Raw genomic sequence first — 14023 nt, forward strand, 5'->3', positions numbered from 1 at the left:
AGAATACTCCTTGTTGTGTGACACAGCTGTAAATGCATAAGGTGTAAGATGTGAGCTGTCACTAAGTTCCTCTTTCATTTTATAGCTGGAGTACCAGAGGCAGCAGCTGCTGGCGGATAGACAAGCCTTCCACATGGAGCAACTCAAGTATGCCGAGATGAGAGCACGGCAACAGCACTTTCAGCAAATGCAACAACAGCAACCGGTCCCCCAGGCCTTGCCACCCACAACCCATGCCATAGTAGCTTCCCAGCCCCCTGTTACAACGACCTGTGTCAGCTCTGCAGGCCAGACTCCAGGGGAACAAGCTGGGCAGCCCTTACCAGCAGTGAATCAGCAACCGCCACCCCCGCCACAGAGCAGTCCTCAGCCAGCAACAGTACCACAGCTGAGCCAGGCGCAGGCTTCGGCACCACATGGTAAGAGGATTATAACTACAGCAGCACAGTCTAGTTTCAACTGGCTGACTGCACTGAATGTTTTGCTTTAGTATTTGTGACTTCTTCCAGATATGACATGCTGATTCTTCCTTCTTTGCCTGCAGGCCAGCCACTGTTCCCCAGTCAGCCGCCTGCTGTCCCGCTGAAGTCTGCACCCATGTCCGTCAGCATGCCTTCTGCTGTGCCCGGTAATGGTATGCCCTGTGGAATGCCTACGTCCATCCCATTTAGTTTGGCTAGTAATGTAGTGGACTCAATGAATATTAACCTGCCTGCTAACCTTCCCACCCTGCCAATGCATGGTAACCCTCCCTGCAGCATGCCCGGGGGTCTTCTCATGCCTCCTAACCTGCCTGTCAATGTGTGTTCTTCATATCCTACCATACCAACGACTACCATCTCACCTACCATGCCTCTGCTGTCAGGGCGGGGTTCTGCAGCTGCCCACAACCCTGCCATTGTAGCTGCAATGCAGGGAAACCTGATGCCAAACAGCAGCCTGTTACCAGGTGAGAGTCCCAGAGAGACTAGGAAGCTGATAAGAGCACATGTTATGTGAGTGAAATGTTACAGAAAGCTGATACTGCACAGTAAGGGTGAATGGAAGCTGCAGTATGAATGGCTTGGGGTGAATATGGATTCCCTACCTTAAGCCTTTCAAGTGAGATAAGTACCTCTCAGCTATTAGGGTTTTGAAAAAAGAAGAAGGCTAAATGGAAGGACTAGTGAGGAGCTTCAGGACAGTCTAAGTTATACTTTGGGATCAAAGATGAAAGCCAAAATATATAAATAAAATACTTTAATTGGGGCTTCCCAGGTGTGTAATTTGGGGTGGAAGAATCTGTGATAATGGGGCTTTTGTATTTCATTTTGCTGTTTTGGTGGGGGAGGGGCTACAACATGAGCTATTAATTTTTTATTTTTTTTACTTTCTCTGATCCCTGACATGGAGGATACCACATAAAACATCTTTTTCTCTGACAAACAGGTTACAAAATCCTCACAATATGAGTGATATCATCTGACTGAGCCTAACATGAAACTTTACTCCAGAACTGGCTTTCAGAATTTTTGAACCAGTTCAACTGCAAATACACAGCATTACCCAATTACCACTGTTGCACAGGACATTGTACATTTTCAGTGGTGGTGTTAAGACATATTTCTAAATATCTCTTCAGAACTTTATCTGTCAGTTTTTGGCCAAAATTTTGTAAGTTCCTGTCACTGTTGTGCAGTAGCTCATAGATTTTTCAGTCTCTTTTTTTCATTCATCAGTTTGGTATAGGCTTCTTTAGATCATCTTCTCTTGTTTGGGTTCCTTTTTCATAAGTCATTTGAGTTCACTGTGGCTATATTTCCAGATATTTGCCAAAAGAGAATCCTCACTGGCTTCAAAAAGTGCACCTTGTGCAATAGGACCATGTTAAGGATACATAATTGGTGCCTACAATGAGGCCTGATTATGATCCTTCTCATTGTATGCTGTGTTCACAGATGTCAAAGCGAGGGATTCATGGCCGAGAGAAACAGTATGATAAGATTTATGGTGCACATAGGTACCGGAATGGGGGGGAGGGGCCACAGGGGCCGTGGCCTCCCCAAAAATTGGCGATTCGACTGTAATTTAACATTTTTTAAAATCCCCCTCCCCCAGCGGGACCGTGCGACACAATCTCTTAAGCTCCGGACTCCCCCACACCTGCCCTTCCCTCCCTCAGGTTACTGTTATTTTAAATGTTCTGGCAGCTGCGGTACAGTGTCCCAGAGATGAGCCTTCTGCTGTTGGCCTGCCCTGGAAGTCTTAATTCAACATCCGCCCGCCTATGCAGGAACAGGAAGTCTCTGCTGAATTAAGACTTTCGGGGCAGGCTGATGGCAGAAAGCTCATCTGCTGGACCCTGCGCCACGGCTGCCGGAACATTTAAAATAACTATGACCTGGGAGGTGGGGCAGGAGTGGGGGAGTCCAGAGCTGAAGAGATCATGCTGCAGGGTTCCGCTGGGGGGCAGGAAGGAAAGAAGAGCTTATGCTGCACGTCGTGCATGCCATGGGTTGGGGGTAGGAGGTTGAGAAGATGAGGACAGATGCTGCACGGGCTGAGCTGGGGGAGGAGGCAGGGAAGAACAGATGTTGCTCGGGCTGGAAGGGGGTTGGGAAAGACAGATGTGGTATAGGCTGGGCTGGGGAGGCAGGGAAGGATAGATGTACAGGCTGAGAGGGGGTTGGGAAGGACAGATGTGGCACGGGCTGGGCTGGGGAGGCAGGGAAGGACAGATGTTGTACAGGCTGGGAAGGGAGTTGGGAAGGACAGATGCACAGGCTGGGGGATTGGAAAGGACAGATGCTGCATGAATGAGGTGCTGGGAAAGGAGAGAAAGAGGGAAGCCATTGGGGAAGGGAAGAGAATAAGAAAATTGTTGTACAGAGGTAAATGGAGTGGGAGGGAAAGAAAGAGAAATGATATACATGGGGAAAGGAAGAAAGAGGAAGAAGTATTGGACATGATAGTGGTGGAGAGGATGGAAAGAGAAATATTACACTGGGAGGGAGGACAGATGACTCAAAGAAGGGAGAGATGTCAGATTCTGGAGAAGAGTGATAGAAGGAGAAAGAGAGCTGTCAGACCACTGGAAGGGGAGAAAGAGATGCCAGACCAAAAAAAGGAAGGAGAGAAGAAAAAGATACCAGACCAGGAAAGGAGAGAGATGTTAAAACCATAGGAAGAGGGAGGGAAGGAGAGAGAGATGCTAGACAATATGAGGGGATAAGGGGGAAGACAGAGATTTCAGACCAATGGAGAGAGGGAGGAAATGGTGCACAGGGATGGAGGGGAAGGGGGGTAGAGAGAGAGGGAGGAGATGCTGCACAGTAATGGGTGTGGCAGGGAAGAGAGATAGAAGAAATGCTTCATATGGGATATATGGGAATAGGGGAGAAGAAAGAGAGAGAAGATGGTACATATAGATAGATGGGAAGGTAAGATAAGGAAAAGTAGATTTTGAGAAGAAAGCAGAAAAATGTAAGAAAGTTGAATGTTAAAAGTTAATGCCAAAGAAGATTGTAGGGCAGAAAGTAAAGAAGGAGAGAAAAACAGCAAATGGATAAGAAGGCCCTGGAAACACAGTTAAGAGCACAGACAGAAAGAAGTGCAACCAGAGACTGGGAAATGATGATTAGATTACCAGACAACAAAGGTAGGGAATATGATTTTATTTTCAATTTACTGATTGAAATGTGTCAGTTTTGAGAATTTATATCTGCTATCTATATTTTGCACTGTTCAGGAAGAAATTAATTTCTTTCTATTTCTCAGATATTGTAATACATATAGAGTCTGGTATCTTAGGGTTTCGTTTGTGTATCTTAGTACTTTTAGTTTGTGATCCTGTGTTTGCATAGGGGTTATCATCTGTGTTCTGCATGTGTGACCAAGGCTAGGTGTTCTGCTAGGAATGAATGTTGAGAAGCTTACAGTGTGCTTTGTGTAGTTTAATTTTGTGGTGGTGTTAGTAAGATTATACTGTGTGTTTATGTGAAAAATGAATGGAAAAAAATGGTATTACAATTAATACTATCATTATAGGGGTGGGGTCAGGGGTGGAGTCTGGGCGGAGCTTTTGGACCCCCCCAAATAAAAAAGCATTCCGCTTCTTATGATGGTGTAGACAAGTCTAGTTTATTGAAGTTGGCATCATAAACTTCAGTTTCCATGGGTCTTAGAGCTGTAACAAACACTGGGGATGCATCAACACTGTCTTGATCATGCTTGACATCAAGCATTTATAGGGACCATCAAGCTAAGTCATTGACTTATTCCAATCTGGCGGAAAGATTCATTCTCACCTTCATAGGTGCCAAAAGATTGCGATTCTGGTCATCATGCTTCTTTGGAGCACAGTGCTGAGAACATTGAAGCACAAGTGTTGTTGGTGTTCTCTAAGTGCTCCCATTGTGTGGACTGCTCGTCTTCCATAGCATCAGAGAGAGCAGGCCAGCTTCCAAGGAACTTTGGACTCTGTTTCCGATACATCCCAAGTAACTCAGGAGGATTTGGTAATACTACACCTTTGTCAATGGCAACTTTTGAGTAATAGCTTGTGAAGTTCAGGGGAAAGAATGGGTGCTTCTTTGCTTGACATGAAGTGGTCCAACCAGTTTTGAAATCCATGAACTGAAGCTTCATTAGCGCATCAGAGATGATTGGTGTATTTGCACCTAGGATTAGAAGATTGAAACAGGCAGGGGCTTGTATTTCTCTCTTAAAGTATTTTTCTAAGTCCGATTCCCAGGACTGCTCAGAATCAGATATTGAACCAGGATTCTTCCTTGAAGGAGTCCTCAAGTCTTCCATCAGATTTCTCCCCACTTCATGAGAAATGTAAATTTCCACCAGAGAAATGCTCTTTCATTTAGTTTTTGAGGGAGATGACTCATGCCATTCTATTTAAATTAGAGATGGAGCCCTTCTTGAGTGGCAGACCCAGGACCCGAAACCGTGGGTGGTGATTGAACAGGCGTTGAACGGGGGGGTGCCATTATTGCATCTTCCGTGGACGCCCGGGAGAGTAGGAGTTGGTTGGGGGTTGTCCGCCATGAATACTTCTTTAAAGGTATGGCGAGCGGTACGAAAGGTGGTGTTATTGGGGAGATGTCACTCGTGGTATACCCCCCTACGATACAATTCTGAGTTTGTACCAGGTTGGGTGGATGTGGTGTTTGTGTGGTGGGAACCTCGGGTTGGTTTGTGTGGGACAATTTTGTGATTTGGGCTTGAACAGGGTTCGACCCTTTGGTGACCTTCATGCTCACTAAGACCTAACTCCCAGGGATTTGTTTCCCTACTTGTAGGTGGGCATTATATACAGTCTTCAGGGGTTTGGGGGGAGATGACTGGGGGTAAAACGCCCTTTGAACTTTTACTGGGGCCAGTTCTCTGGAAGGGAGCATTGTCGGAGATTTATAAGTGCCTTAATGCTCAGGGAGCTGCCTTGCTGCCCTATATGAAAGCTTGGGAGGGGAATTGGGAGTCTGCTATACCCCAGGAGCATTGGGAGGTTATCTGGCGGGAGGTGCAGTCCTCTAGTATAGCGGCCTTGATAGTCGAAAATGGCTACAAGGTGCTTTTCCGGTGGTATTATACCCCTAAATTCTTGGCTAGGTTGCGGGGTGGGTTGGGAAGGCTTGTGTTGGAGGGGATATGGGGAGGTGGGAACCTATTTGCACATGTGGTAGTCTTGTGGGAGGGTGGGGGGCTTTTAGGCTGGAGGTTTTGACCAAATTTCTAGGATACTGAGTAAGAGGGTCTTGGCTGACTGGTGTCATGCTTTACTGTTTTGGCATGAGCTTGATTTGGAGAGGGGAGAATCCACTTTTTGTAAGCTGGCTATTACTGCTGCATGCTTGGTGCTGGCTTCTCAATGGAATCAGCCTGTGTCTCCAGCTTGGCAGTTGGTGGTGCAAAGGTTGCAACAGTGGCAGCTTATGTACCAGCTCACTGCTCTTCAGCATGGCAAATGTCATGGATATGCACATATTTGGCAGAATGTTTGCCAGTGTACCTAGCTGTATGATGTGGAGTTGGGGATTTCTGGGCTTATGGGTGATAACTTGGTCTTCGATTGCAGTATGGGTTTATTGCCGTTTGCTATATTGTGACCTGGGATCTGTCACGGGGGGGGGGAGGGTGAAAAGCTATGGATAAGTTTGTGTGGGACAATGTCTGCCTTGGTTGATTATTCTGGTTACGGTTTACTATTTTTGGTTTTGTTCATAGGGCATGTCTTTTGTATGGATTTCTTGAGATTTTATATCTGGCTTGTTTGTATTTGGCTGTGTGTTTACTTTTTCGAAAAGCTTTTAATTATTTAAAAAAAAAAAAAATTAGAGATAGAGGAGGTGCTTTAATTCCTTAATTTATCCAAGAAGCAGTTACTGTGCCCACTCACAGAATCCTAAAAGAAGTTCAGATGAGAATGTAGGAGATACCCCCTCTCTTTTTCTCCTTTTAACAAGAAGAGTTGCCAGATTTGAAAAGCAGCAGTTTCCTCACTGAACTATGAACTAAGTCAGTCTTGGAGCTCTTGGCTGGTCGAGTAGTCAGGAAACCAAAAATACAAGGCGAAGATCAAAGTAGAGATTGAACAATGCTACCAGAAGGAGGAGAAACAGTTAAGGCGATGAATAATCGTTAAAGAAAGCTTGAGAGGAATAAATACTTTTTGAGTGAACATTCTGAAAGATGATACCATTTCTAACATTAAAAAGAAGATCATTCCAAAGGCTGGGAGTCAAAACACTGAAACATAAGTGATGTATGTAATCCTATGATAAGGAGTAACATGCATATTGTGTTGGGGCAAATAAGGAGAGTGAGATTGATTGTTAAAGTATCAGCAGAGAAATAACAGTAGGCCTTCACATTAAGCATAAAAGGTAATAGTAAGGATCTTATAGGGAAGTCTGTAATACAGTATATAGGAAGTTAGTGCTTAGAGAGAAAAAGAGGAATGACTTGATCAAATCTACCCTTACTGAGAAGCAACTGGATAGAAACTGATAGGAAAGAAGGCCTGGATATAGAGAGTTGTAGCAATTGAGCTTGGAGATGACAATTTCAAGAAGCAGGATCCTGAAGTAGGAATGAGAGAACGTGTGAAGAAACATTTCTGAATAAACAGAAGAAGGCTGCAGATGGAAAGTAAGGCTTTTATCAAGAATAACCCCAATAATTTTTACAGAGCCCTCTTTAAAGGAAGACAACCATTGATAGAGGATAGGAGGGGAGGAGAGAAAGTAGTACTCAAAGAATGGATTCAGCAGATGTTCACAGAGGACAACAGGATGCGAATCTTCACATACCCTCCCTCTTTTCCAAGGAATTATATTATCTTGAACTAGTAATGGGACTGGTGTGGGCCCACTCCAAGTGGTAGGCGGAAAATGGCACATGTGCATGGTTGAAAAGGCTCAAAAGTTCTGAAGGTCACTTCTGGAGTAAAGTTTCTGCACCAGACTTCATCAGATAACATCATCCACATTGTGAGCATTTGTATCCTGCTACAGGTAAGTAATTTTGTTTTCTCTGTTGACAAGCAGAGGTGATGCAAATATACTGTATGATGATAGCTCTGTGTGTAGAAGACTTCCTCTAGCTCATTGCAGGTTTCCTGAGCATGCACAAATATTCCCAGTTTGTCCCAAGTGAGCCCCTCATTACGCTTCAGTCTGTTTTCTGCCAGCCTGAACAAATGCACAACTTTTTCCTTCTCAATAAACAAAAAAAACGCCACACAGCAATACCTACAGGAGCTTGCCTCACTATTTCCCTCCTCCAAACAGGCTCAGCAGGGGCATCAGTGGTAGGCTGTAACTTTCAAAAAGAGCTGTCACCAACTAGGATGCCGATACTCTACCTGTGAAATCTGAGACCTCTAGAACATGTGGTCCATTATATTGGGATCTCCCCTCCCCCCTCCCTTACATGGCATGGAAACTACATCCCTCATCCCGCCTTCAGGTCCAAAATACAGTGAATCTATTGTGGTCAGGAAACTGAGACAGACTTGTAGAAAAAAAAAAACCCAAAAGAGAAGCCCACTCTATGCCCTACCCCTCTGCAGGGAGAGATAACACCCTCCCCCCTGTCTGTCCAGCTGCAGACAGACCACAAATTTCTGAGCAAGCCCCATCACAAAACTAAGACTGAAGGCTTCACTGGTCACACAGGCAAAGCAGGACCACATTTACAACATTGGAGCAACCCCCCCGGCCCATAAGAAAACTTTTAAAAAGTGGCATCTGGATTCAAAGCTAGAGGTGCTGTCTCCCTCCTTTTCTACCAACCTAAAAACCAAGCCACCCTATGCCGTCCCTTTGGCCAGAACTATGCACTTAACATTCAGCTATTCAGGACATTATGCTCTCCTGCAGGCTGCTCCAGATCATAGGAACTCACACAGCACTAGTCTGTACATATGAGGTTTTTGAGAGACAGCACAGCCTTATGAATAACCCCACAAAAGAGTTGCCATATTGGGAGAGACCAAAGTCCATTAAGCCCAGTGTCTTGTTTCCAAAAGTGGCCAATCCAGGTCATGCGTTTTTGGTAAGAACTCAAAAGAGTAAAACAGATTTTATGCTGCTTATCCTAGAAATAAGCAGTGCATTTTCTCAAGCCTATCTTAATAATGGCTTATTGACTTTTAGGAAATTAGCTAACCCTTTTTTAAAACCCTGTTAAGCTAACTGCTTTCACCACATTATCAGGCAATGACTTCTAGAGTTTATTTACATGTTGAGTGAAGAAATATTTTCTCCAGTTTGTTTTACATCTACTGCTTAGTAGCTTAATTGCATGTCCCCTAGTCCTAGTATATTTGGAAAGAGTAATCAAATGATTCCCATCTACCTGTTCTACTCAGTATTTTATAGATCCCTGAGCCAACTCTTTTCCAAGCTGAAGAACCCTGGCCACTTTAGCTTTTCCTCATAGGGAAGTCGTCTCATCCCCTTTATCATTCTTGTTAACTTTCTCTGTACCATTTCTAATTCCACTATATCTTTTTTGAAATGCGGTGACCAGAATTACACACACTATTCGAGGTACAGTCGCACTATGGAATGATACAAAGGCATTATAACATTTTAATTTTCCATTCCCTCCCTAATATATCCTAACATTTTTAGCCATCGTTACACACTGAGCAGAGGGTTTCAACCTATCATTGATGAACATAGATCCTTTTCCTGGGCAGTGATTCCTAATGTGGAGTCTTGTGTCACATAGCTATAGTTTGGGTTCCTCTTTCCCACATATATCATTTTGCATTAGCTTACATTAAACGTCATCTGCCATTTTGATGCCCAGTCTCCCAGCCTTGTAAGGTCTTCTTGCAATTTGTCACAATCCTCTTGCGATTTAACAATTTTAAATTTGCTGACAACACAAAGTTGTTCAATTACTTCACTAGCTATTCCCATCTCTAGACCATTTATAAATACAGTGGAACCTCAGTTTGCGAGTGTTTTGCAAGACGAGCAAAACACTCCCGCAAACTTTAACTTGCAAAACGAGAATGTCCCTTCTGGCTCTCGTTCTTTCCTTAACTGGCACCGGCAAACAGCAGATGGGGTAAGGAGCTTGTTTGGGAGGGCTGGCAGGCAGATGCCGCTTCCAGCACAGGGGTGCGATGCGGTTCTCATGGGGGGTGTTTGCGGGCGGGGGGTGCAATGCTGGTTTGAGCGGGGAGGGGGTGATAGAACAGCGCCGGTAGCCTCGGGGGGGGGGGGGAGGAGGAGGTGGAACATATCAAACGAGTTTCCCTTACTTCCTATGGGAAAACTTGTTTTGATATACGAGCAATTTAGTTTACGAGCACACTTCTGGAACGAATTATGCTTGTAAAAAGCAGTAGTCCCAGCACAGACCCTTAGGGAACTCCACTATCCACCCTTCTGTATTCAGAATGCTGGCCATTTAACACGATCCTATTTTCTATCTTTTAACTAGTTCTTAATCCGCTATAAGGCATTACCTCCTACGTATAACATGACTTTCTAAATTCCTCAGAAGTCTTTATCATGAGGTACTTTATCAAATGCCTTTTGAAAATCCAGATATACAATATCGACTAGCTCGCCTTTATCTACATACATATTTATTCATCCCTTCAAAGAACTATAGTAGATTGGTGAGACAAGATTTCCCTTGGCTAAATCCATGCTGCCATTGTCTCATTAATTCATGCTTACGTATATGCTCTGTAATTTTGTTCTTCATAATGGTCTCTATCATTTTGCACAGTACTGACATCAGGCTCATAGATCTATAATTTTCCTGAGCATAGCTTTTTCTGCTGTTACGGCATGGGCAATGCACTTGAGCAACTGGCATCCCTCTGTCCTATTCATGACACCACCTCGGTGTAAAATCCATCTCCAAGCATCACTCCTGCCCCATATTCCTAATTAAAGTTTCCTTAGTTCTTGTCTTGGGGCTCCTAATAGGTACCAGACAACAAGCAGGACTTCCAAGGCATCTCTCCATCACTGAAAGAATAATTCTGTAACTAGATGTCTGCATTTATGCACCCCTTGTATATATAAAATTGGAGAATACAGTAGTAGCTCTTAGCACACAAGTCTACCCTTAGGCGCCCTGCTAGCACTCTCACAGGTAAGCGCTATTCTTTAAAGATGCATATAAGTAGCATACTATGTTAATGCAAGGGGAGTGCCCACTTCTGTGTGTAGCTTATATTATACTTAACAGCAATTACACCCGCTAGTGTAATTGTGAGCCTGTAACTGTAAGGCCCTCCAATACTGGGTTTTGTTGCTAGTCTGTAATGGAATCTGGATTCCCAAATGCCGTTACTGAATAGGCTCTCGCTGCATGGCATCGGTGTGCCTAAAGAGAGGCACCTAGTTATAGAATCGTGTTTTGAAAGAGGTCATAGCCCTTCTGGTTCACCACGTGCTCCAGTATCTATAGCTCAATCTTTTTCCATCCCCACTACCTCCAGGAAATTTGACCTCAATTTGTCCTTTGCTCCTGGACATGTCCAGTCTTAGCTGCCCCACCAGGCCAAAAGATCTAGAATTTCGAAAGCCCATGTCAACAACCCAGCGAGGAATGAGCAAAAGTTTCTCAAAGTGGTAGGAACAAAGATTAACAAGACCACAATGCTTTCTCTAAAGACAGTAGATCACCAGTTACAAATGTTTCACTACCACTGATCACTCTTCCAACAGACCTTTGAGTACTTAAAATTCCACTGTTCCCAATTTCACCACAGCTCATAAAATCCACCTACAATGTTTACAACACAGATTCTCATACCTCACTGGAGACCCATCTATTTGTTGACCAGTTACCATACAATGTACCCACCTTACACCTGCTTGGAGTTGGTGACCTGTAATGGGATAGTACTCTGTAGACTACAGGAGATTAGGGGAATGCAGCTGCACTTCTCCTGTGCCTTTTTCATGAAGATAAAAGCTGAACTATGTACTGAGAAGGAGGGTAGAGCTCACACTAGAACATATGTGCATATACATTCTCAAGAAACCTATAAAGGTTTTCCAGACAGAGTTGCAGGAGATATTCTGCACACAGAGTTGTCCTGATATTTGCAGACAGTGTCCCCATTGTCCACAGAGGAACCCCCATTATAGATAAGCTACTCCTTTGTTTCCCTGTTTCTGTGGAGATGCACAATACTTACAGGATTACCTAAGCACCCAGTGGCCAGGATTGAAAAAAGACCCATACTGAGACAGGATCTCAAAATCCCAAGTGAGGTTACAACAGCCTGGAAGTAGGTGAAAGGATGGTGGTGATGTGTTTTGTATGTGTGTGTGTGGGGGAAGGGGGGGGTTTGTTTTGGTGTTTTGCTGAAATACCGTATCTGAACTGCATTATCCCAAGAACAGTTGGGGAGGAGACCTGTTTCTCTTGGCCAAGACAGAGGTTGTGTTTGTTCTCTTTGCCACCTCCTCAAAAATATTGCATGCAGCCTTGATGAAGGCTCCCATTTCCTCCTTCCCTCCCTCTTCTTTCAAAATGGTAGTCTGCATCAGAGATGGCTCCAACTCTGACTAGGTTGTTGTTGGTGACACTTCAAGCATATTAAGAGAGTGTGGAAGATGTGTTGACTCTTACTGAGTGGTTGGGATGAGCAGGGTAGCTGATTTTCTGATGCCTCTAATATCTTATTTACTTTTCTCAGACTCAGGACCTTCACTACCACCAGACTCTTTTCCACCTGCTGCCAGTGTGGCAATGCCAGTACCACCTTCACAGTGAGAACAGAATCTAGAGAGAGCCCCCCTGTGAGCCTATATTTTACTTTTCACATGACTCCAAAGTGAAATGGCTGACTCATTTCAAGGAGGAAAACAACCCTACATTTCACCGTTGAAGAAAAACTTGAGAGGAGATCACCACAGCTGGAATTGGAGTGCTGAGGTCCTTACTTTCTACGTACCACATGTGACAAACTGAAACACAGACAGTCACTTTTACAGGTGCTTTATTCTCATGGTGAAGGGATCGGGGGCTTTTGCAATTCTCTGGTTGCCCAAGGAAGAGACACTGCGCTGTTATTTATCAGGAGAGAGAATGTGAGTACTCTGTTCATTATGGACTTCCAAGGATCAAGCATCTGTGGCTACATCACACCGAGTGATTGAGTCACACTGGGTGGGTGAGAGTCTGTGCTGGCCCTGCACTGCCCCCCCCCCCCTCAAGAATCTTCCCTTAGGGAGCTCTTTGCACTTCTTGGGAAGATGTGAACCCCTAGTGACACTGTGACTGTTTGGGCAGCTGCTGGATTTGCCCTTTGGTGTCCATTCATATTATTACATGGAATTGACACTTCCTTCTGTGTGCTGGGACTCCATGCTCTCCTTGCTAGTGTAACTGTGAGTACTGAGAGGAGCCTGAACCAGAATATAATGTCATAGATTAATGTAGCAAGTACAGTGTGGAGCTAGTTACTGTACTGTGCTGGCCTAGAGCACCCCCCTCTGTTGGAGAAACGTGTAGCAGGTCACTTTACTGCAAGTTCCTGGGACTGTAGAGGATCAGCAAACCTTGGTTGGGCTTCCCATGGGCAGAATCCGTTCTGATTTTCTCCTCACAGGCGACACTGAGTGTATCAATTTTCAGTGATGGGTACAAGTTTAACGTAACCCTTTTCTGTTGCAGCTGGTAAAGGCAATGAGCAGCCTGTTAATGTAAGAGTCTAGATTGAGAAGCATTCAGTGAATGATAATCTCCCATCTCCAGGGGCATTCTTATACTTGTAGCCCTGCCTGGTTCAGATGCAGAACTCCGAGTCGGAGTGCATGAAACTCAGCAGCCTGAAAGACAGCCAGCCACCAGCAATGTGGAATCGGGATGCTGTATCACAGCTTCTGGCTGCGGTTACCCTGTGCTCTCACAGCTTTGTGGGGCCTCTGAGCCTGGTCATCTTCAGTATTTTCACTGTTAGAAATGTGTAACATGTACATTAGAAAAGTTTAATAGGCACAGCCAGGCTCCAAGTCCCTCTTGTGTTCTGTGTTTGCGCCGTCAAAGAGTGGGACACAGAGCCCCTTTGCATGTTTCCATGCAGACCTTGAGGCGGTGACTGTTGCAGAGTACCAAGACTTAGGTGTGGCTTGAGAGGTGCTACACTGAGAATAGAACGTACAAGAGGTGTTATGTCTAAAGTTACTGTACATTTTGCTCTTTTTCTAAATGAATTTGTTTTGTGAATGGCTTGTTGAGTACTCTTTGCAGTGGTTTGTCAGGCTTGGCTTGGGATACCTCTGGTAAGATGGATGTCTGAGGTAGAGAGTTGCACGGGGACAGAAATCCCACCAATCCCCGCCAGGATCCTCTCCGTCCCCACCCATCCCCGTAAGGAAATACCTCCATCCCCGCCCGTCCCCATAAAAAGCAGCAATTACTTCTGACAGGATCATCAATTCCACAGTTTCTCTTGTGTTTGCGCTGCTGTTTTCCTTGTGGAATCTCTTTGGTGGAACCCTTTTTTTGTTTTCTGTTCAGGTAATTAACTTATAAACCCCCT

The 14023-nt window shown here is 44.6% G+C and overlaps 1 protein-coding gene across 5 annotated transcripts in view; it reads left to right on the forward strand.

Moving 5' to 3' along the window:
- The window catches only part of SMARCC2 (SWI/SNF related, matrix associated, actin dependent regulator of chromatin subfamily c member 2), a 151407-nt gene extending 137697 nt beyond the window's left edge, over window positions 1–13710 (forward strand). For 2 of the 5 annotated variants that reach the window (XM_033936944.1, XM_033936943.1), the window contains exons 26-28: window positions 86–419; window positions 545–949; window positions 12176–12356. In XM_033936944.1, coding sequence (XP_033792835.1) covers window positions 86–419; window positions 545–949; window positions 12176–12252 — 816 coding nt within the window. In that variant the 3' untranslated portion in view covers window positions 12253–12356. Of the gene's footprint in view, window positions 1–85; window positions 420–544; window positions 950–12175 lie in introns of all 5 variants that reach the window. The other 3 variants (XM_033936942.1, XM_033936945.1, XM_033936947.1) reach the window with 3 other exon arrangements.
- Window positions 13711–14023: the final 313 nt, after the last annotated feature.

This window comes from Geotrypetes seraphini, chromosome 3, assembly GCF_902459505.1.
Source record: "Geotrypetes seraphini chromosome 3, aGeoSer1.1, whole genome shotgun sequence".
NCBI lineage: Eukaryota > Metazoa > Chordata > Amphibia > Gymnophiona > Dermophiidae > Geotrypetes > Geotrypetes seraphini.